The sequence below is a fragment of the Rhinolophus hipposideros genome (genome assembly GCF_964194185.1).
Source record: "Rhinolophus hipposideros genome assembly, chromosome: 17".
NCBI lineage: Eukaryota > Metazoa > Chordata > Mammalia > Chiroptera > Rhinolophidae > Rhinolophus > Rhinolophus hipposideros.
The window spans coordinates 55,530,246-55,557,112 of NC_138063.1; the positions used below are offsets into that span (position 1 = coordinate 55,530,246).

General features: G+C 37.8%; 2 protein-coding genes across 5 annotated transcripts in view; one reads left to right on the top strand and one right to left on the bottom strand.

The window, feature by feature from the left end:
• Window positions 1-5,753: 5,753 nt before the first annotated feature.
• Window positions 5,754-26,867, bottom strand: part of FAM210A (family with sequence similarity 210 member A) — a 46,896-nt gene continuing 25,782 nt past the window's right edge. For 3 of the 4 annotated variants that reach the window (XM_081078523.1, XM_081078521.1, XM_081078522.1), the window contains exons 4-5: window positions 23,065-23,176; window positions 8,897-12,061 (exon numbers count right to left, since the gene is read on the bottom strand). In XM_081078523.1, the coding sequence (XP_080934649.1) occupies window positions 11,828-12,061; window positions 23,065-23,176 (346 nt within the window). In that variant the 3' untranslated portion in view covers window positions 8,897-11,827. Of the gene's footprint in view, window positions 12,062-23,064; window positions 23,177-26,867 lie in introns of all 4 variants that reach the window. The other variant, XM_081078520.1, reaches the window with a different exon arrangement.
• Window positions 7,907-8,284, top strand: LOC308509919 (large ribosomal subunit protein eL31; the record flags this gene model as incomplete). The annotated part of the gene is made up of 1 exon (XM_081078524.1): window positions 7,907-8,284. The coding sequence occupies one exon, from the start codon at window positions 7,907-7,909 to the stop codon at window positions 8,282-8,284; it is 378 nt and encodes a 125-aa protein (XP_080934650.1).

Below are 26,867 nucleotides of genomic sequence, written 5' to 3' on the forward strand. Positions count from 1 at the left end.
GTCTTCCTCAGGTCTCATCAGGTGGGGAGACACTGACAACTGCTTCACCACAGCTGAGGCGCCCAGGGAGGCGTTTGTAGTTGTCTTCAAGTTTCTGGATGGCTGTCACAGAGAAACTGAAGTCAGTTCAGCCCAAAGCATAAACAGGATTCCTAACAATGAGAACTGTTCAACAGTAGGACAGATGCCCTCAGAGGTTAAGGTCCTTATCATTAGAGGTTTTCAGTTCATGATAATGTAGCAAAAGTACTCTATATTTCCCTCATTGAGAGATTAGAATAGTATTATCTCTAAGCTCTAAATAAGTACATGGATTCACAGATGACATGATTGTGTATGTACAAAACCTCACACAATCTACCAAACTACTAGAATAAGTGAGCTTAGCATAGTTGTAAGAAATACAATTTTTTTTTCATCTGTATGTTAGTAATGAACTTTGGAAACTGAAATCTTAAAAGATACCATTTAAATAATTGTATGAGCTAAAAACCCTAGTCATAACACCCATTTTGGATTCTGAATTAAGATTATTTTAGAAAGGGAATCAGAAAGCTGCGTACAAGGAGGTAAATAGCTACAAGAGGATTTCTTTTCCTTAAAACAGCAAATAGTCACTGATAAACCACACTATGCTCCAGAATAAATTCTGTAGTTTTATTCAGGTCATTTGAGAAATATTAAAGAATATTCTCCAAACTTGCTCTCCCCAGTGAAGCTAAGACTAGTGTAAATCTTCCTCATGGAGAAAGTTCCGCACAGAAGGAACGGGGATTCAGGACTTGAGATTCCTATGTGATGATTCTATTCAGTAAGCCCAGGGGTCTGCTGTCACAATGGAAACAGCAGAGAAACCCTCCTTCCCTGTCTGCCATAAGGAGTCTGTAGCAAATGTCATCTGGTAGCTGTCTCAGTGTGTGGTCCCTTTGAAAGCAAAGGCTGAGTCAAGGATCTGGATGCAGGTGGCTTACCCAGCGCTGTTCCCAGAGGAGGAAGCAGGTGAATACGTTGGGAGAGAGAAGACAGTAAAGGTGCTCACACTGGTTTCCACTCTAGGCAACAGTGGCTAGTTTGGTGCCAAGAAATCATGGTGGCTGTGCCTTTAAAGGATAGAAGGCGAGGACAATAATCTCCACTGTTGAGGGCTGCCCTTTGGGTTTATCTTCTCAGTGCCCTAGCTGTGGACTGAACAAGCTCTGAAAACTTCAGGAAGCCTGAGGCAGAAAAATACAGGTAACTGATGCCTGGAAGGGGCCAGTGTATGCAAGAACTGCCTGCGTAGGCTGGAGCTGAAATGACAGTGACGAAGGAGCACTGGAGTGGGGCTCTCATGCCTCTGCGACAGTGCACACCACGCTTCTTGAAAACACTGGGCACTGCTAGCCAGGGAGAGAATTGTCAAGTTCTGGACCCAGTTTCTCCAGATAGGCTTACTCTCAGTACAGGACATACACAGAGGCCAACACCTCCTCTCCTTGAAAATGGTCTCCAGTTCTGCCCAGGCCTCCTTATGCCCCACCTGGGAATGTAGGGAGCTCTCCACTGGACTTCAGTGCTGCTAAATCATGCCTACGCTGGATCCCATATCCCTCCAATGTCTGGCCTTCCTTGGCTTACTCCGTTCATTAACTTGTTTGTGAAGCAGCAAAGCTGCTGTCGGCTAAGCAAATCAACTAGGAGTCACACTCATAAGACTGCCCTCTGCCTGCACCCTCAGGGAGACACTTAGACACGCAGGGCACGTCGAGGAAAATCCTCCAGAGTCTTTCAGAGCCCATAGTGAGCCTTGGAATAAAACACCATATTCTGACTGTGATACTTGCAAAAAACAGTTTATAATGAGTCTGTTACTTAGAACATCATAATTAGACTTCTTTCAGTACACTGTTTTGATGTTTTGCTCTGAATGGATTCTAATAAAAACGCACATTAAAATAGCAGCCAAAACGTTAAAACTTTGCATTTGTAAAGTTCGTTTTAATGCCATGTTTCTGTCCAGACTTCAGCTTTTGCCCTAATCCGTGCAAACCTCATTCACCCTACTTTCCACTCTCCTTTAAAAAAAAAAAAAAAAAATCAGTAATGCAAAAACTACTAGTTTTAATCTTTGGAACACAGCACAGTGGTGACTGAAATATATTTTCAAAAGGACTTACCAGGAAGCATTTATATACAGAGGTTTCCAAAAATATATATACACATTTTAAGAAAGGAAAAAAAAACTGGATTAACATTGTAATAATACATACCAATAATAAAAGATGAATACAAGTCATGTGTATACATTTTTTTGGCATCCCTGGTATATTTACAAATAGTAGCTCTGGTATAACTTAACCTGTTGACAACACCTTTTGCATTTATAGAGTTGTATTGTCACTATTGTTACCAGGCATCTGTAAGTACAAAATGTCCTAGCTACACTAGCAAACAGAGTAAGCATGCTTTGAAACCAAAGGACAAAGCTCTGGTCTCTCCCATTGTGGCAGGGTGGGCCACCCCACTCCCTCACCTGTTCTCTGCCCTGAGCTGCCGCCTGACGGAGAGCTCCGTTTGTCACACCCGAGTTTGGCATGGGACTCAAAAGTGATTTAGTATCTGTGAGATTTCCTATTTACAGTTAAAGGGCAGCACAGACTGGAGCCTACAGACCTGGGTGATGCAAGTATTAGCTTTGGCTCAAGTTAATGTCCCTGATGGGCAGTTGTGTTTAAATGTCATCTATACAACAGGAACACTGATGGGGAAGTCTGAAGGAGGGGATATGCTTGCCACGGAGGGTCCTCAACCAAAAAGGAAGCTGTTATTGCTTTGCTATAACTTTAATATTCTAGGTTTAATTTTTAAAAAGTTTTGTACAATTACTACAAACTTGTAAACAGCTCTATGCCCTGGAACACTCTCCATATTAACAATTGTAGCTTCAAATGTCAGTGAAAGAAACAGGCACCAATTTTAATGCTCTTGCAATTAGTGCTATGTAGGGTTGGAGTAGCCAACGTAATGGTGAAGACTAAATCACTAGGCCTGAAACTTCCTTCCGATAGGTTTTAATTAAAACACATCTGTTTCTTTCCCCATTATTCTAGACATAGGAAGTCTGAGCAAACTTGATGCAACAATGTTGCTAACCTTTTTTTGGTATCAGAGGGATTATTCATTATGAATTTGTACCAACTGGACAGTTAACCAAGTTTACTACTTGAAAGTGCTGAAAAGACTGCGTGAAAGTCACACGAAAACGACCTTAACTTTTCGCCGATTCATGGCTCTTGTGTCACAATCACCAGTTCACACAGCACTGTGAGGGAGTTTTTAGCCAGTAAACAAATAACTGTATTGTAACACCCTCCATACTCACCTGATCTGGCCTCCAGTGACTTCTTTCTTTACCGGAAGATAAAGGAAACATTGAAAGAAAGACATATTGATGACATTCAAGACATCAAGGGTAATATGATGACAGCGCTGATGGCCATTCCAGAAAGAGTTCTCAAATTGCTCTGAAGGGTGGACTAGGCACTGGCATCAGTGCACAGCTTCTCAAGGGGAGTACTTCAAAGGTGACCATAGTGATATTCAGCAATGAGGTGTGTAGCACTTTTTCTAGGATGGTTTCGCCAACTTAATTAATTGTCAGACCTCATATATAGAATTTTTGGTTAATGAACCACATTGTGGGTGGGGGATAGGGTTAGTGTTTCTTACAGTTTTAGTAATAAAATGTGAAATTCCAAAGGGAGAATAAATGGTTAAAAATGTTGATTTGCACATTGTACTTAGTGTTCTCTTTCCTTTCCAGTTTAGGCCTGAAGTGGACCCTGGATGAACCTTAGGCTCCTAGTGCTGGGATCTTGCACTTCAGGTCACCTCTGTCTTTTCATAGCTAGAACTTATGCCACGTTCTTCACTCCTCTTTGCTAATATTGGCACAATCACTCTCTTCTGGAATACTATCCATAAGCACTGTCTTTTGCCTGACCATCAACATCCCCTAAACATATATGTTCTCCATTTCTCAACATTGACAATTCTTTCACCACCTGCGAGTCTCCCTCTGCAGGGGTTTCAGCGAAGTGCAGCTAAAGGAAAGGGGGAGGCGAGATGTTGCAACTCACCCAGGCCTCTGCATTCAGAGGATCTGCTGCCCGTGACAGGAGCGTATTTGGTTCTCACCACCCTCTCTGTGTTTCCGTGAAGTGTGCATGCATGCTACCCACATGTGAGTGGCAGAGGGACGCAAGGCAAGTGCAGCACCAGTAAGTTGTATCCTATCAGGTCCATTAAGCTCTATCCCCTGCACAGAGCCCACGTTAACAACAAGACACTATGTAGAGCACAGCTTCTCTCTACGACACTTCATGGTATCGCAGAGCTGTTCACATGGGCTGTGAAATGCCAGGGTTTAAGGCTGGTCATATTTTCATGGGATTCAGAGAGGCCAACCTCTGTCTTTGAGTGAAAACTACATCTTAATCAGGGATATACTGAACTTCTTTCTCAGTGCTAAAATTTTCCACAAATGCATTTCTCGTCATTTCAGATGTTCCAGTGATTGGACCCAAGTAAATAGAAAATTCCAATCTGAGCTGATTTCAAATATGCCACAAATATCGGCTGACATCGGGGCAACAGGGAAAAGCAAACTCACTTTTTATCAAGGGGTCAATGGTGTATTTCCTGAGGTGAAATACTCTTTGCATATATGAAATATTAAACTTGTACAGATGTATAAAGACTAAATCTAATTACCAATGTTTACATTACTTGCTCTCAAGCATAGATTTACGTATTTGAAAATAGCTACTGCTTTGCCAAGGTCAACATAGGTAGTAACAAGATGCTGGCACTGCACTAGCCACAGTGAACCTTTCCCCATCTCTCCGTCTGTGAGGAAAATGAAGCTGAAGCATAAGAAATGAATGGATGTTTCCTTCCTATAGTCATAAATGAGACAACAGAAGAGCTACTCTCTCCTCTTCCTATCATTTTAAAGAAAAGATGAAAATAGTAGAATCTAAAAGAATTAAAGAAAAATTATGAAGTTAAAAAGTCCCCCAAAATGGAAGGCACCAGTAGCAGGAGAGGGTAAAGAATATTATTAATAAATTTGCCTTAGCTCCAAAAATACAATATATTTCAAAAGTTCCAAAGCATGGACTTGCTTTATCTCAGTGCCTGAATGAGAGGAAAAGTACGAAACTGAAGTTGAGATCTGAATTTCAGATCCAGCTCTCTTGTGCCTATCTCTTCAACTAAAAATATTGGCCTCAGTGTTCTAGAGTGAATCACTAAAGGCAAAATTCTATATAACATCTCTATAAGTCTAGGGTTTATGACTCAAAACTCCTATTAATCTAAAATATTTCCAAAATAACGCAGTTCCTAAATGGTCTAGATTTCTCAACTAAAGTTGCATTAGGTTTTGTGGACTAAAGTGTTTGATAATATTTTCAGCTTTGGGGGGAAACTAAGACTTGTCCTTTATTTCTGACCTTCTTTCTACGAACAATGCAAATTACCACCTATCATATCCTGCATCTTCTCTAGTAGGGGAATAAAAACGTACATGTTGATGAAGCACCATGGCAACCGAGCCCTGTAATTCTATCTCTAGATGGAGCTGAAGGGCAGTCAGAACAGTTGGCATTTGAGGACTTCAGACCTCACTTTTGGCACCCCGAGCATAAGAAAGAACCAAAGTAACCACTATTCTTAGAAAAGAAAAGCAGCAGTGACAAGTCCCCATATTAAGTGTCCAAAGAAAATATTTACTCAAACTCAATAAAACACAAACAAAATATAGCTCAGTCGTTACAGAATCTCAAATCTGGAATTTAGAGGTACAGACAAGGTAATAACTGAGACATTTGTGTATATGGAGACATTGCTGTTCTTTTTCTGTTAATTCCAGTATTAAGGAGTTAAAACATCTGATTGTATACCAATTAGGGAAGATAGGGAATCGCCATTATTTCATGTCATATGCTTAAACTTTATGGAATTAGCATAACAGAATAAAAGGCTGACTTTCATCATGTACTTGACTAAAAAGTCTGGGAACAATGGCAAGTTTGCTGTCCCACTCTTACAAAGAACAGGCCATGTGGACCTGCCCACTAGAGATGGGGAGGGAGAACTGGTATACCACTGCACAGAAAGTCAAACACACTCGTGCAAATTCGCCTTTTTCTGTCTCATTTCAAAGAGAGTTTTCTAACATTTACATTGATCAAAATTCAAAACAGAAAAAGCTGGATAGAGAAAGGAAGAGGGAGAGAAAGAAAACAGGTTCTATCAAATCCTCACTTCAAGCCAGAATGAGGATATTTTGATTTGGGCAGCATGTGGAACATCCTTTAACTTTCCTACGACTTCTGCTCTTATGGACCATGTTGTCCCACAGAAAACACAATGTGAAAGTATCTTCTATTTGGTCTTATTCTCCGCCAGCACTCTTATCTATAAAGAGAAACCACATAGCCTGAGAATGATGCGTGTGTACCTCCTGATGAAGACTGTCCAATCAAGTGATCAGAATAAAGAGGTTTAACGTTATACTCTGCCCCGACATTTCTGAAATCACAATGCATTCTTTCTACTAGGAAGATCACTCTTATCAAAATAGTCATATAACTGTCACAAGATAATTACAATCTGTAATTATTATTGTTTGTGACTGTCAATGATGCAGAGGGAAGAATGCAGCTTAATTTTCAAAGCCTAACCCTGAAGAAGACAATTAAAAACTTATTTTGTCTAGTTAAAATAAACCCACTTGATACAGAAGTTGCAAAGGAAAAATCTCAGAGAAAAAAATATATCCAAATGGCCTAACTCAATTAAGTTCGTGAACTTGTTGCAACGATGTTGTTAACCTTTTTTGATATCAAAGGGATTATTCATTATGAATTTGTACCAGCTGGACAGTTAACCAAGTTTACTATTTGGAAGTGCTGAAAAGGCTGTGTGAAAAAGTTAGACTACCTGAACTTTTTGCCAACAATTCATGGCTTTTGCACCATGACAACGCACCAGCTCACACGACACTGTCTGTGAAGGAGTTTTTAGCCAGCAAACAAATAACTGTATTGGAATACCCTCCCTACTCACTTGATCTGGCCCCAAGTGAATTCTTTCTTTACCCATAGAGAAAGGAAATATTGAAAGGAAGATATTTTGATGACATTTAGGACATTAAAGGTAATATCACAGCTCTGATGGCCATTCCAGAAAAAGAGTTCTCAAATTACTTTGAAGGGTGGACTAGGCGCTGGTGTCAATGCAGTTTCCCAAGGGGAGCACTTTGAAGGTGACTGCAGTGATATTCAGCAATGAGGTATGTAGCACTTTTTCCAGGATGAGTTCGCCAACTTAATTGTCCAACCTCATATGTTACAAGCTCCAAGTGCAGGAGAAAGATCTTTCAAGAATCAGAAGGCCAGTCCAAAATTCACGGCTGACGATGAATTCAGGGAAGGAGTGGGTCCCCTAGACCATTGAAGTCTCTCAAAGAAGAAGAATGCAATCTTAACTCTATTGCACCTTCAGGTACATGATGCAGAATCTTTTGGAATTCCATTTAATACTAACGTGATACTACATAACATACAGATGAACCAGTAAGAGACTGAACAAAGTTCATATTTGCAGAATAAATAATTAAAAGTACATACCTCTGGTTCTATAGATTTCTAGTTCAGGTGGTTAAACTCACAAGTGGCAGAGAGGTTCATACTTTTCCATATGGAAGCTTCTGTGCCACTTGAGCATCTAGACCTATAAAATCAGATGCACTGCGGACTATGGCATGGATAAAGTCAAGTAAGTATTAGGTTGTAGGAGACGCTGCTTTCCCTCTCCCACAATACCTCGCGCTCTTTCTTTTCTACTTGGGCCCGGCAGGATGGCTCCCGCAAAGAAGGGTGGCGAGAAAAAGAAGGGCCGTTCTGCCATCAACGAGGTGGTGACCAGGGAGTACACCATCAACATTCACAAGCGCATCCATGGAGTGGGTTTCAAGAAGCGTGCCCCACGGGCACTCAAAGAGATCCGGAAATTTGCCATGAAGGAGATGGGAACACCAGATGTGCGCATTGACACCAGACTCAACAAAGCTGTCTGGGCCAAAGGAATAAGGAATGTCCCATACCGCATCCGGGTGCGGTTGTCCAGGAAGCGTAATGAGGATGAAGATTCACCAAATAAGCTCTATACATTGGTTACCTACGTACCTGTCACCACTTTCAAAAATCTACAGACAGTTAATGTAGATGAGAACTGACTGCTGATCGTCAAATAAAGTTACAAAACTGCCAAAAAAAAAAAAAAAAGTATTAGGTTGTAAAGTCAAGTAAGTAATTGAGGTTTAAAAGGTTAAAAATAATTGCAAACCGCAATTACTTTTGCACCAACCTAATAGTAAGCTTTTAATACTGAAAAATACTTCCAACCAACTTTGGTAACATTTAATGTACTTTAGGCCATATGGAAACTCAGTTTTGAAAATCTGAAATGAAAGTCCCCATTTAAAAAAGTGGACTGTAACGAAAACAAGAAATTCTGTCCATTTCATTACCATCACCATATTCTGCCACATTCTACAGTGGCCTTGTTTACAACGTCTGAATTGGTTAAGAAATCCTGAAGATGGCTTGAACCCAGTGGAAAGAACAAAGGAAAAAGCTAGACAACTTGCCTCTTTACTTCAAATACCTCTTCTGCCCAAACTATTATGATCTTTTAAATTCCTGGAATTATCTTCTAAAATCACTGAAATAAGACAGGCAAAAAGCTCCATTTCATCCGGGAGCATAAAGAACTATAATAATATCTTTCATTTGTATATAAATGGGGGCAGATTTTGTAACAATAAATAAACTGAAGATTATGTTTTGAGGCATAATTTTATTATTTTCATTACTAGAAGGTAATCTCAATATATGCATTTTTTTTTCTCCTTTGTTGAAATCTGTGAACAGTACTTATATACAAAAGGTTGTTTTCAATGAAAGGCATTTTTTGGTACTTTAAAAGGTTGGCTTTGTTTGCTATTATTCTTGAACAAACTAAGTCTCTTACCTAATCTTTTTCATTTCAATTGTTAATTCGCTGAGCAAACCCTTTTCATCCACTTTATTTAAGTTAAATCTCAGTCACAGCCCCCTTCTTACCATGTCAACACATCCTACTTAAATACAGACATGCAGAACTGCTTTCATAGTTCACAGAAGTTATGGGTGAATTAATCCAAAGGATAAGGTTGATTGTAAATGAAATGGGGTTTATTATTTATATTGCAAACTATTTATTCTGTGTGTAGCTTAACAATTTATTTAACTTGATACAACATATTACAAGTGTCTCCTTGTAAGCTATTTGTAGCTTGCCTTAAAGACTAGGTTAGCAATATGCTAGCAATAACATTTGATGTGATACAAATATTTCTGATGCCAAATAATGACAAAAGAACTTCTCACTTCCTCAGAGAACTTATCATTAAAGAATTTCAAAGCATTCATCAGTATCTCCCTTTCTATACTGGATAAACACAACACAATTATGAAACTGGATGGCAACAAAACTCAAATGAACTAAATAAAAGGTGGATACTCAGAAAAATAAATTTTAGTCTCAGGATTATTAGTGACTTCTGCTAAGAATCCACAATTTATCTGCATTGAAAAATATGTCCTGTGCAATTTGCAGAGTGAAAAGAAATTGTTTTAAAAGAACGAGCTCCATATTACACAAGATTTTAAAACACAGGCAAAGTCTCAAGTGGTTAAAAACTAATAAGAAAAAATAAACAAGAAATGTGTTTATACTTATCTTAGTATTTAATATCTTCAAAAATGTGAATTATTTAATAAACAAGTTAAAATATGTCAGTTGTATTTAGATTTGAAAATGTACTGTTAATTTCAAATCACATGTTCAACTCTGTATTAAGAGACAAACCATTCTCCTGATTAAGACTGCATGTGGCAGGGGCAGCTGGACGGCTCAGGTGGTTAGAGTATGAGTTCTGAACAACCGGGTTGCCAGTTCGATTCCCAGATGGGCCAGTGAGCTGTGCCTTCCATAATGGACTGAAGATAACGAGCTGCCGCTGATCATCAGGAGGGGTGGCCGGATGGCTCAGCTGGTTAGAGCACGAGCTCTCAACAAGGTTGCTAGTTCTATTCCCGCATGGGATGGTGGCCTGCAACTAGATGCCCCCTGCAACTAAAGATTGAAAATGGCGACTAGATTTGGAGCTGAGCTGTCCACAACTAGATTGAAGGACAACGACTTGGAGCTGATGGGCCCTGGAGAAACACACTGTCCCCTAATGTCCCCCAATAAAATAAAAAAATAAAAAAAAAGACTGCATGTGGCAGAGCAACAGCTCTTGTCCTCTCACTACTCCACACTACGCCCCCGCAAAAGAAAGATTCCAACCACAGCGTATTAAGAAGTGTTCCAACATAATGATTAGATGTATCAAATGTAAACACTTTTTTCCATTTAAAGTATTCTCCAGATTTGGCCAAACTAAATATTAAATATAAAAATCCTGCCAAACAGCAATAATTCCTGCAGGATGGCTTCTGGCAATCCCTCTGACAATCTAGACAATCTTGAAATAGGCCATTCCCTCTTCCAAATATCAATTCAACGATCATAATTGAAGTAAAAGCAGTTAAAGCCAAAGGAAACAGACACAGACATCCTCAAACAAACACATACACTCATGGCAACTTTCCCCTCTGACAAAGGCTGATTTCATTCAAGCAGGTAATATAAAAAATTCAAGTAAAATGCTCAAGCAAGGATATTTCAATATAATGGGTAAAACAGCAGCTACAATTTAAAAATTTATTCCATAATGACATCAACATTAACTCTGAAACAAAGAAACTAGGAAGGAGCACTGGCTTGCAGAGACCAAGGCCTACCACACAACAGGAAGAGTGAGTCAGCTCCGTGACAACCTTGATGTCATTTTCCATCCTTCCAAACCTGTATTTGCTTGACAACCACAAGCTTGAGTAACTGCTTAAGATAATCTGATTTCAACAATAAAGGTATAATCATTTTCACTTTTCCTCTGAAAAATTAGATGCAGAGGACACAAGTCACAGTTTTATGTTCTAGGTGAAAAAGTACTATGGCCATATATATTTACTTTACAAAATTTGATTACAAGCTTCAGAGAAAAATCATTTTTAAATGGTCAATTGTTTTCATTTACATAGAACCAACACATCTTATTTACATAAAAATGACTCAATTTTTATTCAACTGTCTTCATATAAAGTCTGTATTTTAACTGGTACACTCTTTATACATTCTTTATAGAAACACTACATTTCCTCTTATTCAAAGGCAGTTTTGAAAACAGTTTGTCTCCACATTGAGAACTGAATATAGTATAATCTCAGCGAATAACATAAAGATGGAGACCGAGTGCTGACATCCTGTTTGGGCCAGATCAGCTATTCAAGGAGTCAATTGCCTCGTATGACTAAATTACGGCTGCAACAAACTATAAAGCAAGTATTTTTCTGCAGACCTTGAAAAAGAGCTCTGACTTATAAGACATTAACCACGTCTTAATTCAGCTACTGATGTAAAATTCCTATACTGGGTTCATTTTTTTTCAAAAAACACTGATTTTTCTAGCAATATTTAATGTTACAAAGGTATCTTAGTTCTTTAACCCTCAGAGAACTAGTATATTTAGGCAACTAACCAAAAATATAATCAGGAGCATGTATCTTTGTCCATAGTCTCCAAAGGGTTAAAGTGCAGGAATTGTCTATAACCTGTTATATAAGGCATCCTATTCCCCTTTTTTCTTAAAGGAAACTTTTCCTTTGGTTTCTTGTAATTTTTCAGTGAGTCTATCCTTTGTTTCTTCCATTTTCTCTGTGAGACGCTCCTTTGTTTCTTCCATCCTGTCCTGTAGATACTCCTTAACAGGAGGCGGTGTTGATATGTAGCCACGATTACGCAAATACTTCACAGTGAAGGAGGTTCCCCCCAAAGTCACGGTGTAGCGGGCAGGTGTTGCAATCTGAAGGAAAAGGCAAATAGATCAATACCCAATTATGACTATCGTCTTAAGCAAAAACAATCTGAATTTACTTTATTGCTTTCTAAGGCTAATATAGTTACATCCTACGTGGTTCTCTCTCCTAACAAGGGCGCTTCATCTGTAAGCTCATTGTACAAATACTCATCACTCAGACACTGACCCAGGATTACAGCACGTTCGCAGTGGCAGCACTGAAGTCTGTTACCTCATGCTAGTGAATCGGGGATGGGGGTTGAGGGTGGGGGATGGATTCACTGGGAAAGCAAAGAGGGCTCAGGACCACTACCAACAACAAAGGTACACAGGTCTCTATTCCTTAAAACCCTGACAACCCTCAGACACTGTCGAGAATTAAACTAGAACCAAATTACTTCAGATAGTGAGAAACAAGCTCAGATCTAATATTTCTTCTTTAGTAAATTTAGCTTCACTTCCAAATCTCTTTCCTATGACTTTTTCAGTCCTTATGCTCCTTCCTTCTTATAATCTGCTCTGGGCCTGGAATCCCAACCAGAACCTCCAAGAGGCCAATAAGTGGTAAAATGGTACATGTGTTGCAGACATGCACAGGTTTAACTCTGATCAGAGACGTAAGAACCAAAATTAAACAGTAGACAAACTGGTCAAAGAGAATCGTAAAACCAGAGTCTGCATCCATTCTGAAGTTTTTGTATTAAAATTCGCAGTATTAACTGTAGGTGTGCCAGATACCAAAACTCTTTGAGAGAGCTGCATGTGCTCTCCACCCCCAATTTTCCTCTTCATTTTCTCTTGAACTTACTAAGCTTTTTCAACCCACCTCTCCACAAAAACTGCTCTCCTCACAGAGCACAGAGGTCCCTGAACCATGAGAACCACATAAGGCAGCTTTTCCTTGGTGCACTTGCTCCACTTGGCTGTCAGGCCCCACCTGCCTGGTTTCCTTCCATATCAGAGGCTGCCCCTTTCCAGTCGTCCTTGCTGACAGCTCTTCATGTCGTCTACCTCTGAACACAGTGGGACAGCTTTCAGTGCCTGGACTCTTTTCCCCCCACCTACCTCACTCCCTCAGCAGTCTTGTCCAGTTTCATGTTTGTAGTGCCATTTTGATGATTTTTAAATTTAGATTTCCAGTCTCAGCCTTTTCCCTAAATTCCAGTATATACAACCACCTAATCATTTCCAACTTCAGGTCTAATAGGATCTCTGAATGTCATTTGTTCAAAACTGACCTCTTTATGGTCTTTATGGTTCAATGGTCCCACCCCAAACCTGCTCCTCTCAAAGTTGTCTGCATCTCGGGAAATGAAAATTATACTCTTCAGTTGCTCACACCCAAAACTTGTAAGATACTTTCAAAATACATCCAGATTCCACCTACTTTTTCTTTTTTTAATTTACTAGGGTGACAATGGTCAACAAAACTACATAGGTTTCAAGTGTACAATTCTGTAATACATCATCTATATATCACATTGTGTGTTTACTACCCACAGTCAGTCTCCTTCCATGACCATATATTTGACCCCCTTTACCCATTTCTATCACTCCCTCGCCCCTTACCCTCTGGTAACCAGTAAACTGTTGTCTGTGTCTATGCGTTTCTGTTTCTTTGTATTGTTCCTTTGTTGCCTTCATATCCCACATGAGTGAAGACACATGGTTCTTGACTTCTTCTGCCTCATTTACAATAATCTCAAGATCCATCCATGTTGTCACAAATGGCAGTATTTCATCTTTTCTTATGGCAGAGTAGTATTCCACTGTGTATATATACCACATTTTCTTTATCCAATTATCCATAGAAGGATACTTTGCTTCCATGTCTTGGCTTCCATAAAAAATGCTGCAGTGAACATCGGAGTACATGTATCTTTACCGATAAATGTTTTCAGATTTTTGGGGTAGATACCCAGGAGAGGGATTGCTGAGTAATATGGTAATTTTATTCTTAATTTTTTGAGGAACCTGGATACTCTTTTCCATAGCAGCTGTACCAATTTACATTCCCACCAACAGTATATGAAGGTTCCTTTTCCTCCACAACCTCTCCAACATTTATTATTTGCCTTGCTCATAACAGCCATTCTAACAGGTGTGAGGTGATATCTCACTGTGGTTATGATTTGCATTTCCCTAATAGCTGGTGAAGTTGAATATTTTTTCATATATCTGTTGATCACTTGTACGTCTTATTGGGGAAAGTTTCTGTTCATGTCCCCTGCCCATTTTTTAAATTGGATTGTTTGTCTTTTTGTTGTTGAGTTGTATGAGTTCCTTATATATTTGATATTACCCCTTATCAGAGGCATTTATAAGTATCTTCTCACATTTGTTTGGTTGCCTCTTTATTTTGTTGACAGAATCCACCTACTTCTTAGCGCCTCTCCTGCTACCACGTTGGTCCTAACCACTATCAGCTCTCACCCAGACTGCTGCAATGACCTCCTGGCAGGTCGTTGGGCTTCGACCCTTGTTCTGTGAGACTGTTTTCTTTTTCTTTTTAAATTTATTGGGGTGACAATTGTTACTAAAATTACATAGATTTCAGATGTACAATTCTGTATTACATCATCTATAAATCCCATTGTGTGTTCACCACCCAGAGTCAGTTCTCCTTCCATCACCATATATTTGATCCCCCTAACCGTCATCTCCCATCCCCACACCCCTTACCTTATGGTAAACACTAAACTATTGTCTGTGTCTATGAGTTTTTGTTTCTCATTTGTTTGTCTTGTTCTTTTGTTGTTTTTGGTTTATATATCACATGTCAGTGAAATCCTAGGGTTATCTGCTTTTTCTGTCTGACTTATTTCACTTAGCATTATACTCTCAAGATCCATTCATGTTGTCACAAATGTTCCTATATCATCTTTTCTTACCGCCGAATAGTATTCCGTTGTGTATACATACCACAACTTCTTTATCCATTCATCTATCGAAGGACATTTTGGTTGTTTCCATGTCTTGGCCTCCGTAAACAAAGCTGCTATGAACATTGGAGCACACGTGTCTTTATGTATAAATGTTTTCAGATTTTTTGGGTAGATACCCAGGAGAGGGATTGCTGGGTCATATGGTAATTCAATTTGTAATTTTTTCCGGAACCTCCACACTGCCTTCCATAACGCCTGCACCAGTCTGCATAACCACCAACAGTGTATGAGGGTTCCTTTTAATGCACAGCCTCTACAACACTTGTTACTATTGGTCTTGTTGATGACAGATATTCTCACTGGGGTGAGGTGATATCTCATTGTGGTTTTTATTTGCATTTCTCTGATGATTAGTGATGTTGAGCATTTTTTCATGTCTATTTGCCATTTGTATGTCCTCTTTATAGAAATGTCTCTTCCGGTCCTCTGCCCATTTTTCAATTCGGTTCTTTGTTTTTTTGTTCTTGAGTTTCATGAGTTCCTTGTATATTTTGGATATTAGCCCCTTATCAGAGGCACTGTTTGCAAAAATCTTTTCCAATTCAGTTGGTTGCCTCTTTATTTTGTCGATGGTTTCTTTTGCTGTGCAGAAGCTTTTAAGTTTCATATAGTCCCATTCGTTTATTTTAACTTTTACTTCCATTGCCTTTGGAGTCAAATTCATAAAATGCTCTTTGAACCCAAGGTCCATAAGTTTAGTACCTATGCTTTCTTCTATGCAGTTTATTGTGTCTTTCCTTATGCTTAAGTCTTTGATCCATTTTGAATTAATTTTGGTACATGGTGAAGATAGCAGTCCGCTTCATTCCTTTGCACGTGGCTATCCATTTCTCCCAGCACCATTTATTGAAGAGGCTGTCTTTCTTCCATTGGATGTTTTTAGCTTCTTTGTCAAAAATTATCGGTACATATTTATGTGGTTTTATTTCTGGGTTCTCAATTCTATTCCATTGGTCTATGTGTCTGTTTTTCTGCCAATAATATGCTGTTTTGATTATTGTAGCCTGTACTACACGCTAAAGTCAGGGAGTGAGATATCTCCAGTATTGTTCTTTTTTCTTAAGATTGCTTTGGCATTTTGGGTCTTTTGTGGCTCCAAACAAATCTGATGATTTTTTGTTCTATTTCTTTAACAAATGCTATTAGGATTTTGATAGGGATTGCATTAAATCTGTATATTGCTTTGGGTAATATGGCCATTTTTAACTATGTTGATTCTTCCAATCCATGAGCACGGAATGTCTTTCCATTTCTTTGTGTCTTCTTCAATTTCTTTCAAAAATGTCTTATACTTTTCAGTATATAAATCCTTCACATCCTTGGTTAAGTTTATCACTAGGTATCTTATTGTTTTTGCTGCAAATGCAAAGGGAATTGTTTTTTGTATTTCTTTTTCTGAGATTTCATTGTTAGTATATAGGAATGCAATGGACTTTTGTACGTTGATTTTGTGGCGAGCAACTTTACTGTATTCCTTGATTGTTTCTAACAGCTTTTTGGTGGAATCTTTAGGGTTTTGTATATATAGCATCATGTCATCTGCAAAGAGTGATAATTTAACTTCCTCATTCCCAATTTGGATGCCTTTTATTAGTTTCTCTTGCCTGAATGCTCTGGCAAGGACTTCCAACACTATGTTGAAAAGCAGAGGTGATAGGGGACAGCCCTGTCGTGCTCCTGAACGTAGAGCAAAGGGATTCAGTTTTTCACCATTAATTATGAGATTAACTGAGGGTTTGTTATATATGGCCTTTATTATGTTAAGGTATTTTCCTCCTATACCTATTTTATTAAGGGTTTTAATCATAAATGGATGTTGTATCTTGTCAAATGGTTTTTCTGCATCAATTGATATAATCATATGATTTTTGTTCTTTATTTTGTTTATGTGCTGTATCACATTGATGGATTTGTGGATGTGGAACCTTCCTTGCCCCGAGGATGAACCCCACTTGGTCGTGATGAATAATCTTTTTAATACATTGTTGTATTCCATTTGCTAAAATTTTGTTTAGGGTTTTGCATCTGTATTCATCAGAGATATTGGTCTGTAGTTTTCTTTTTTTGTGTTGTCCTTACCAGGTTTTGGTATCAGGGTATTGTTGGCATCATAAAATGAGTGAGGGAGTACTGTCTCTTCTTCAACTTTTTGGAAGAGTTTGAGCAGAATTGGTATTAGATCCTCTTTGAAGGTTTGGTAGAATTCACTAGTGAAGCCATCTGGTCCAGGACTTTTGCTTTTGGGAAGGTTTTCAATGACTGATTCAATTTCGTTACTGATGATCGGTCTGTTTAGATTTTCCAGTTCTTCATGGTTCAGCCTCGGAAGGCTATGTTTCTAAGAACTTGTCCATTTCTTTTAGGGTATTGAATTTGGTGGCATATAGTCCTACAAAGTGTTCTTGGATGATCCTTGATATTTCTGTGGTGTCCGTGATAACTTACCCTTTTTCATTTCTGATTTTGTTAATTAGTGTTTTCTCTCTTTTTGTCTTAATGAGTGTAGCCAAGGGTTTGTCAATTTTGTTAATCTTTTCAAAGAACCAGCTCTTTGTCACATTAATTTTTTTCTATTGTCTTTTTGTTCTCTATTTCATTTAGTTCTGCTCTGATTTTTGTTATTTCCTTTCTTCTGCTGCCCTTGGGTTTCATTGTTCTTCTTTTCCTAGTTCTTTAAGGTATAACATGAGGTTATTTATTTGGCATTTTTCTTGTTTCTTGAGCTAGGCCTGTAATGATATAAATTTCTCTCTTAAAACTGCTTTTGTTGCATCCTAAAATTTTTGGTAGGATGTATTTTCATGATCATTTGTTTCTATGTATCTTTTGATCTCCCCTCTAATTCTTCTTTGACCCAGTCGTTCTTTAAAAATATGTTGTTTTATCTCCATGTATTTGTGTTTTTTCCGGCTTTCTTTTTTCAGTTTATATCCAATTTCAAAGCCTTGTGATCAGAGAATACGCTTGGTATGATTTCAATCTTCTTAAATTTGCTGAGGCTGCTTTTATGTCCCAATATATGGTCTATCCTTGAGAATGTTCCATGTACACAAGAGAAGAATGTATAGTCTGATGTTTTAGGATGAAGTGCTCTATATATGTCAATTATGTCCATTTCATCTAATGTGTCATTTAGGACTGCTATTTCGTTATTTATTTTCTGTTTGTACGATCTATCCATAGTTTTCAATGATGTATTTAAGTCCCCTAGTATAATTGTGTTTTGGTCAATTTCTCCCTTTAGTTCTGTTAGTAGTTGCTTGGTATATTTTGGTGCTCCCTGATTGGGGGCATAAATATTGATGACTGTTATGTCTTCTTGTTGTATAGTCCCCTTTACCATTATGAAATGTCCATCTTTGTCTCTTGTTATCTTTTTTCACCCTGAAGTCTGTTTCATCTGATATCATTACGGCTACACCTGATTTTCTCTGGATACCATTTGCTTGGAATGTCAATTTCCACCCTTTCACTTCGAGTCTATGCTTGTCCTTGTTGCTGAGATATGTCTCTTGTAGGCAGCACATGGTTGGGTTTAGTTTTTTGATCCAATCTGCTACTCTGTGCCTTTTTATTAGTGAGTTCAGTCCATTTACATTTAGGGTGATTATTGATACGTGAGGATTTCCTGTCATTCTATCTTTAGTTTTCTGGTAAGGCTGTGTCTCCATTGTTTCTTTGCCTTTTTGTTCTATTTTTGTCTATAATTTCTGTGTGGTGGTATTCTATGATGTTTCACTGTTTCATCTTTTATTACAGTACATATTTCAGTTCTGGATTTTTTTTGAGTGGTTACCCTTAAGTTTATGTAAAAGAAAGTTTGATATTTAGAGTATTCTATTTTCTTCAGCACACTTATTTTTTCCATTCCCATATTCCGGTTCAGGCCTTGACTCTCCCCCTTTTTATGTTTTGGTTGCCACAAATTGTCCCTGTAGATGGTGTTCGAGTAGCCTTCTTTAGTATTTCTTATAGTGCAGGTCGTGTATCAGAAAATTCCCTCGGCTTCTGTATGTCTGGAAAGGTCTTCATTCTTCCTTCATATCTAAAGGATATCTTTGCTGGATATATTATTCTTGGCTCATAATTTCTCTCTTTCAATAGTTAGAATATTTGGTTCCACTCCCTCCTGGCATGTAGAGTTTCTGCTGAAAAATCTGATGATCATCTAATGAGCTTTCCTTTGTAGTTTACCGTCTTCTTTTCCCTGGCTGCCTTGAGGATTCCTTGTCATTAATTTTAGACAGCTTCAATACAATGTGCCTTGGAGAAGGCCTTTTGGGATTGAGGTAATTAGGTATTCTACTTGCTTCTTGAATTCGAGGTTCCACTTCTTTCCACAAATTTGGGAAGTTCTCATCAACAATTTGTTTGAACATATTCTCTGTTCCTTTCTCTTTCTTCTCCTTCTGGTATGCCCCTTATTCTTATATTGCTCTTTGTGATGGAGTCAGAAAGTTCTTGTAGAGTTCTTTCATTTCTTTTAAGTCTCTAGTCTCTTTCTTCTTCCATCTGTGTCATTTCCAGGTTTCTATCTTCAATGTCACTGATTCTTTCCTCCATCTGGTCAACTCTACTACCTAAGCTGGTTACTTCATTCTTCATTTCGTCTATTGAGTTCTTAATCTCCAGAAGTTCTATTTGCTTCTTTTTAAAAATTTCAATCTGTTTCGTAAAATTCTCATGTTGTTTTTTGATTGTGTTTGGGAGTACATTAAACTGCCTTTCTGTGTTTTCTTGCATCTCGTTGAGTTTTTTCAAAACTGCAATCTTGAATTCTCTGTAATTTAAATCACATATTTCCATATGTTGAAGTTCCTTTTCTGCAGAGTTTTCACTTTCTTTCTGAGCTGTCTTGTTGCCTTGGTTATTCATGGCAATTACTGATTTATTATTTCTCTTCCTAGACATCTACAGTAGGGCTTCTGCAATAGGTTGATAGGAAGAGGTCTGTCTTTTGTTTTCCAGTACTTGTTGGTAGAATGTTTTATTTTCTCTCCGACTGCAGCCTTTTTTTTTCTCTCTCACACGATAGTGCTATGTTTTCTGTGCACTATTCCAGCTTCTCACACTATGGGGGGATTCCCTGGGAGACGGGCTTCTCCTCTGTTAATAGTTCGCCTGGGTCACAGGGTGCAGTGTCCGTGTGGGTATGTGGAGAGCTTTTGAAGTTCCAAAGCTCTTCCTGCACCAGATTCAGAGCCCATATGTTTCAGCAGTTCTGTTTACTCCTGCAGGGATCTGCCAGATAGGTGTGGTCATGGGCGGCGTGGGTTGTTAGAGGTGGCCCAGAGCAATGGTGGTGACCACCACCACATCCGGTCCTGCTTCCACAGCTGCCTCCCCTTTGCCAAAACTAGTTTGGCTGCAAATCTGTGTCTGCAGTCCACAGTTCTCAGAACAGCAAATATTCTGTTCTTTTGATCTGACTCTGTTACTGTTCTGTTTCTAGCACTGGGCAGGTGGGGGCGGGGTGAGCTCTGGGAGGGTAGGGAGGCGGCAGCTAGTCTCAGGACCTAAGGCTTCCATTCTCTGCTTGGCAGTGAGGGATTAAACCACCATTTTCAGCCTTCTTCCCTCAGTCTTTTCTCCGAGGTCTCTGCCGTGAGCGTTGGGTTCAGCCGTGTTATATGCTGCCCCCTGAGCACTGTGGGCCATATGCGGAGCCCTGGAAGTCCGAGTTTTTCCCTCTCCCGCAACTGTGGTAGTTCCGGGATACAGCGAGCTCGGAGCACTGAGCTAGGTCTGCGTCCTGCGCCCACGGGGCTCCGTCTGTGCACTTCTCCCTTCCCTCCTCCCCCACTCGCGTGATTCACCCACCATTAGGTGAATTCAATAATGGGCCTCTTCGTGTTGCCTGTCTGCTGTGCAGGGAGTCCTTTGTGGAGTTATTGCTGTTCGATAAGTTGTAAATTCCAGCGGAGGTTTACAGAGGCTCACCTCATGCCACCATTTTGATGACGTCTCAAAAACTACTGAGACTGTTTTCAATACAGCAGCCAAAGTAATTTTGTTAAAATAAGTCAGATGCTCAGAACTGCCCAGTGACCTTCTATCTTCTCAGAGTAAAAAACCAGAGTGCTCACAATCGCCCTTCAGGACGCCCTGATCTGGCCACTTTGTTGCCTGTGCCCCTGCTCACTCATCACAGCCACACTGATTCCTCACCATTCCCTCACATACTCCAGGTATCCTCCAGCTTCAGGACCTTTTACTTTGGTTTCCCCTGCTTGGGATGCTCTTCTCCCACTCAGCTAATTGATTAACATTCTCACCTTCTTGTAACCCACCCTCTGAAAAACAAACAGGCAAACACCAAACAACACAAACACATCCTCCATCACTGGTTTGTTCTTTCTTCTTAGCACTTACTGCCATCTAAATACATTGTGTGTGCATGTGTGTGTGTGTGTCTTTTTTCTTAACTTTATCTTGTCTGTCTCTCCAACTGCCTCCTACCACTAGAATATAAGCTCCACGAGGGCAGGTATTTTGTACTGTCCTATTTAATTACCGTATCCCCAGTACCTAGAACTGGCACTTGGCACATAGTAGGGGCTCAACAAATTTTTGTCAACTCAAACTACCGTACATTTCAAGGACAGTACCATGAGAGCGTCTTAATGCCAGAATCAATGCCAGAAGGTCATGCAGATTATTTTTTTTCATATTTGCCACATCTCTTTTTGGGGATTTGCCTTATTTAAGCAATAAATCTCAGTGTTTGTTGCTCTACTTGAGAAACCTTTGGGTTACAGTAAATACCCAGGAGAATCCCCCTCCACATTTCCCATGTCCCAGAAGAAGCGTGAGTGAGAAGAAACACTGCTGACATTAATCTACCTACATGTATAGCTTCACGTTTCAAGTCCAACACAACAAAAATGCACTGAGCATTGATTTGCCTACAAAGCACAATAACAGGCATATTGAAAACACAAAGAGAAAGAAGACACGATTCTGAATACCTGGGCACTCATAATCAAATAAAGAAAACAAACATTAAAAAATAAAAGTAACACAGACTGTGATATGAATTACATAAGAGCTACACACATTATGGGAGCATGGGATAAGGAACAATTATAATTAGGGAAATGGTTTAAATCATCATCATGATAGTTTAATTTACTAAGGCTAAATTATACTCTTTGTACCTAGAAACTTGATGATTTATGAATTTAACAAGTTTTAATGTTGAAAAACTCAGCAATTAAGCTTTAGCCCTCTAGTCAAAATTATAATAAAAGAGGAAATCTCCCAAGATTTCAGAGTATTTAATGAGGATGACAAAATAAAACAACTTTACTTTTGGGTACTATTTTATAACCATAATTTTAACTATTTTTATACAATAGAAGTAAAATAACATGTAGTTTCCAAATCCTTTCTACATATGTCCTTTCTTAAGATGAAGCTACAAAGAACCTCATAATTATTTGTCAATTGAGAAAAATGAGATTAATATGGCTAAATTCCATCATTTACAATGAGTTTCCTCTTCCGAAATAAAGACCCATGGTGTAGAAACTATCTAAAGGTGTCATTGTCTAAATTCAGAAAACAGTTATAAAGACTATGAACTTCTAAAATGAAACATACATACCATCTAACAATAAGTCTAATTAAGGTTTATCACATACAACAATCTGAATTAAACTTTAATATTTTACCAATTAAGAAGATGGACTATTATAAACAAAATAAATACTAAATTTCATAAATAAGTCAGGTGGTATGTGGATCTCTGAGTCAGGAAAATTAATATACTATCAATAGGAAAAATGTCAAAAAGATGACTTCTTCCTTGGAAATTCTGAAGTTTCACATTTAATCACAGTGGGTTATGAATGATCTCTCTATTTTCAAAGCACTTCTTCCACAAACATCATTTTATTTACACTTAAAATTTTTAAATTTTAATCATTAAACATATAAGAAATGAAATATAATATTTTAAGTTACAAAAGAGAACTATTGGGTGTTAACATGGAGTTTTCCAGAGAACTGAGCAGGTCACTGGTTAAGGGTAAGGTGCAATCAATTTATAATAATAATACCTACCTTAAACAAGGCATATGCTGTTAGTGCATTTCCACTCTGGGAATTTTTCAGAATGCCTACTACGCTGTCAGGTAACCCAACAAGTTCTAGAAAAGGAACGACATTCACTCCTCTAAGAAAAAAACAGAAAGTAATTTATACATATGTGTACACACACAGACACACACACACACACACACACACACACACAAACTTTTAGGGATAAACTTTTTCAAAAGACTACCCAAAAAAACCAAAACCAAAACCAAATTTTGTTTAAAAGTCAATTCTGCATTATCAAGCATTTTAATTTCACTCTAAAAGAACAATATGTACATAAATATCAGCATCTCATGCTGTATCTTACTGTGTGCAACTTCTTCTGCACAAAGACAGCCCTAATTGGCATATTCAGAAAAACAGAAACATTTATCAGAACAAAATTAATATCTTTAAGTAACCTAACAGAAAAGGATCAGAATCATTTACCTGATCTTAGTTTTCTCAACTAAACACTACCTCCTTAGAATATTCCAACTCAAACTTCAAGACCTGAGATTTTTACCTCTAATATTACACGTCAAGCTATATACTATTATTGCAAAAGCAAGTGATATAACATTACTTATTATGTTATTATACAAAGAATAAATGATTCTATGGGTTGTGAAAACTTCAATTATTCTACAAGGATGCTTCTATGCTATTATCAAACTTAAAAGGCAGGTAAAGAAGCAATTACTGAAAATTGCAACAAGTTTTTGGAGGGAGGGAGAGAAGGCAGATATAGTCTGTAACCTGAGCTGTTAAGCCCTAATTTATTATTGGTTTCCTCTGATTATCAACATTTTGTTACATCGGCACTGCATGCATGTGTGCACGCTCTCTCATTCACTGTACAATTTTGCAGATATTGAAACCTTTCACCTCTAAATCAGAACAAGGCTCTTGTTCTGTGCTTCTCCTACATAAACATAATTATCACACCAGGAAATTTAACATATACAATAGTACATTATTAATAGAATAATATATTATTTAATATTAAAATTTCCTGAATTTTCCCAGTATGTCCCTTAATGCTATCCTGTCATGTTTCTCTAGTCTCCTTTTCTCTAGAAATGTTCCCCAGAACTTTTTGTTGAAGAGGAAGGCAGGCTGTCTTTCTTGACACTGAGATTTTTGAAGCTTTCAGGCCAGTTGCATGTAAAATGTCAAAAATTTAGATTTATCTGATTGGTTCCTCATGTTATTAGATTCTGGTTAAATATTTTTCAACAGGAAAGCTGCACAGTGAATTCTGTGTTCCTCTCAGTGTATCAGCAGGGGCCATGTAATGTCAGTTTGTTCCATTACTGGTGTAAGTTTGACTCTTCGTTAAAGGTAGGGTCCACAGGTTGCTCCACCGTAAACATACTCTTTCTCTTTGTAATTCAGAAAGCGAATTGCTTGGACCTATTATTATTATGGTAGTTGCAAACTCCTAAGTTATTTTTAATATCAAAAATAATTTGGGTAACTGATGAAAAGTTGTCCCTCTCTGTGATTTCACTATAATATTAATAAACTAGGGACTACTCTCAACAGATATGGCTGATTATCAAGGAAAATTACCTATCATCTACAAGATGAAACCAGATAAATGAAGAAACCTTTAAAGAGTTTAGTGGAAACATCAATTACAAATCAAAACTAAACTTGTTTTTTATATCTCCACCAGCAGTTCCTATTAAAGTCTTTCAGAGACAGAATCCCATTAAAGCAAGACTTAGTACCACAAAGACTATTCTATAGATTTAATACGTCACTATGTACAGTAACATCCTACCACAACATGCTAATGATATTTTCCTATACCAAACAATTATAAAATCTTTCATTAATCATTTCCTAGTTTAGACTAAGCCTAGCATGTAAAATCTACATATTCAACAGCAATCATGAAGGGGGGGAAAAGACAAAACATTTGGCCAAACAGACAAAATTAGGTGATTTTTAAAAAACCTATCAAAAAGATCCAACTACCTCAGACAACTTGCATAAGTATCCTTTGTAAAATAAACCAGCAAACACCTGGTTCCATTTATTTCTAAAATATTTATTTGATGATTTGACTTTTTTAAAAATAAAAATAACTTTCATTTTCTTTGGAATTGCTAAATTTGAAATATTAATGAGGATCTGATTTAAACAGTAATATCCACTTTTTGTCAACTTTTTACTCTGAACTTCCCACCACAGCCTGACAGCAATCTGCTTCACAAACTGCCAGCTTTATGGATATTTCTACTGATGTAGAAACACACAAGGGCAAAGGCACATTCACAGTCTAGATAAAATGTAGTAAAAATCAGTTGGGATTTTGCCTCCAAGTGGACCTGTAGCTTTAGGAACTTGAGGCCCAAAACATGAGGCATCTAAACTCAGGGACAAAAACCATCATCACACTTCTGGTCAGAAGACATAAGATATCTGCAAGCTTTTGCCAGATAGATGTGACAACAAAGCTTAGGCTAAAAATAAAATCTATCAGCATGCGCAATTGAGATCTCCCTGAAATAAAATGTTTCAAAAGCCTGAGATATTTATCACTGAATTAACTAAATAAAGAATGGCATTTTGCTTTATGGTGACTAGTAAGGTAGTAATGCTAGTTGTCAGAGTGATTAAAACAAACACTGGTCAGCAATGCAGTATGACTTCAAATGTTCATCCTTCAAGTTACAAACTATTTTTTCTTCTTGCTTTTAATAGTTAGGAGTCAACAAGCAAATAACAGAGAACTTTTCCCAGCTAAAATTAAATAAAATAAAATAAAGCCAGCCTCTTGTCAGTTGAATTGAAAAAGCTGTATTTAATACAGTCAACTCCAATTTTACAATAAAATCATCTCACAATGAAAGATAAACTGCCATTTGAACATATCCTAAATCCTTATTTTCTAATTATTAGTTGAGATAAGATCTTCACTTAGAACAAATCAACTTTCAATTTATGAAATATTAAGGATTTAAAAAAATATTAAGGACTGTTCTGGGAAGGAACACATCCTACATAATACAAATTAGCTGTGAGATGCTGCTATAACAGAACTGGACGGGTAGTCATAGCTGGGTAGCAGTGGTGGGTGTGGCAACTGAATTCATATGTTAGCAAATAGCCAAAAGACAAGTTGTGATTGAGAAGGGATATGATTTTAAAGTGGATAGTCTTACCACCATGCTTACACACAAGCATTCTTCAGAAAAAGAGGGGGTAAAGATAAAACTAAGAAAGGTGCATTCTCCAGGGGATGGCAGAATGTCACAACTGTCTCAGGTGCCAGATAGCACTGAAAATATCTTAAGAAGAATTAGTATCACTAGGTTATTTGGGATCTGCTTTTATAGTTATAGAACTCTTTAACTAAAGAAAGCAAAGAAAAGTAAATGGAACAAAAGTACTCTTTTTAATAGTCCAAACGAGACCTTCATATTCAATTAATGAAAAACTTAAAATTTCTCCCTTTAATGCCAGGAGGCGAATGCTTATCAAGGGCAACCTAAGGAAGGCAGAAGAAATAAGTATTACTCATATCATCTTCCACAATATTGAATCAGAAAAATCCTCAATGGCTCAAAAGAAGAAAATTTAACATATAATAAGCCATTAATTAAGTAGAGAAACTGAAGGCCTATAGTAATTTTTATTCAAAATGGTACATGATTTTATGCTCTGTTAAAAAACTAAGGGCTCTGTTAAAAAACAAAACTAAGTTTTGAAGACATCTATAATTATTGTACATGTCCAGAAAATGTCATTAATAAACAGAGATAACTCCATAA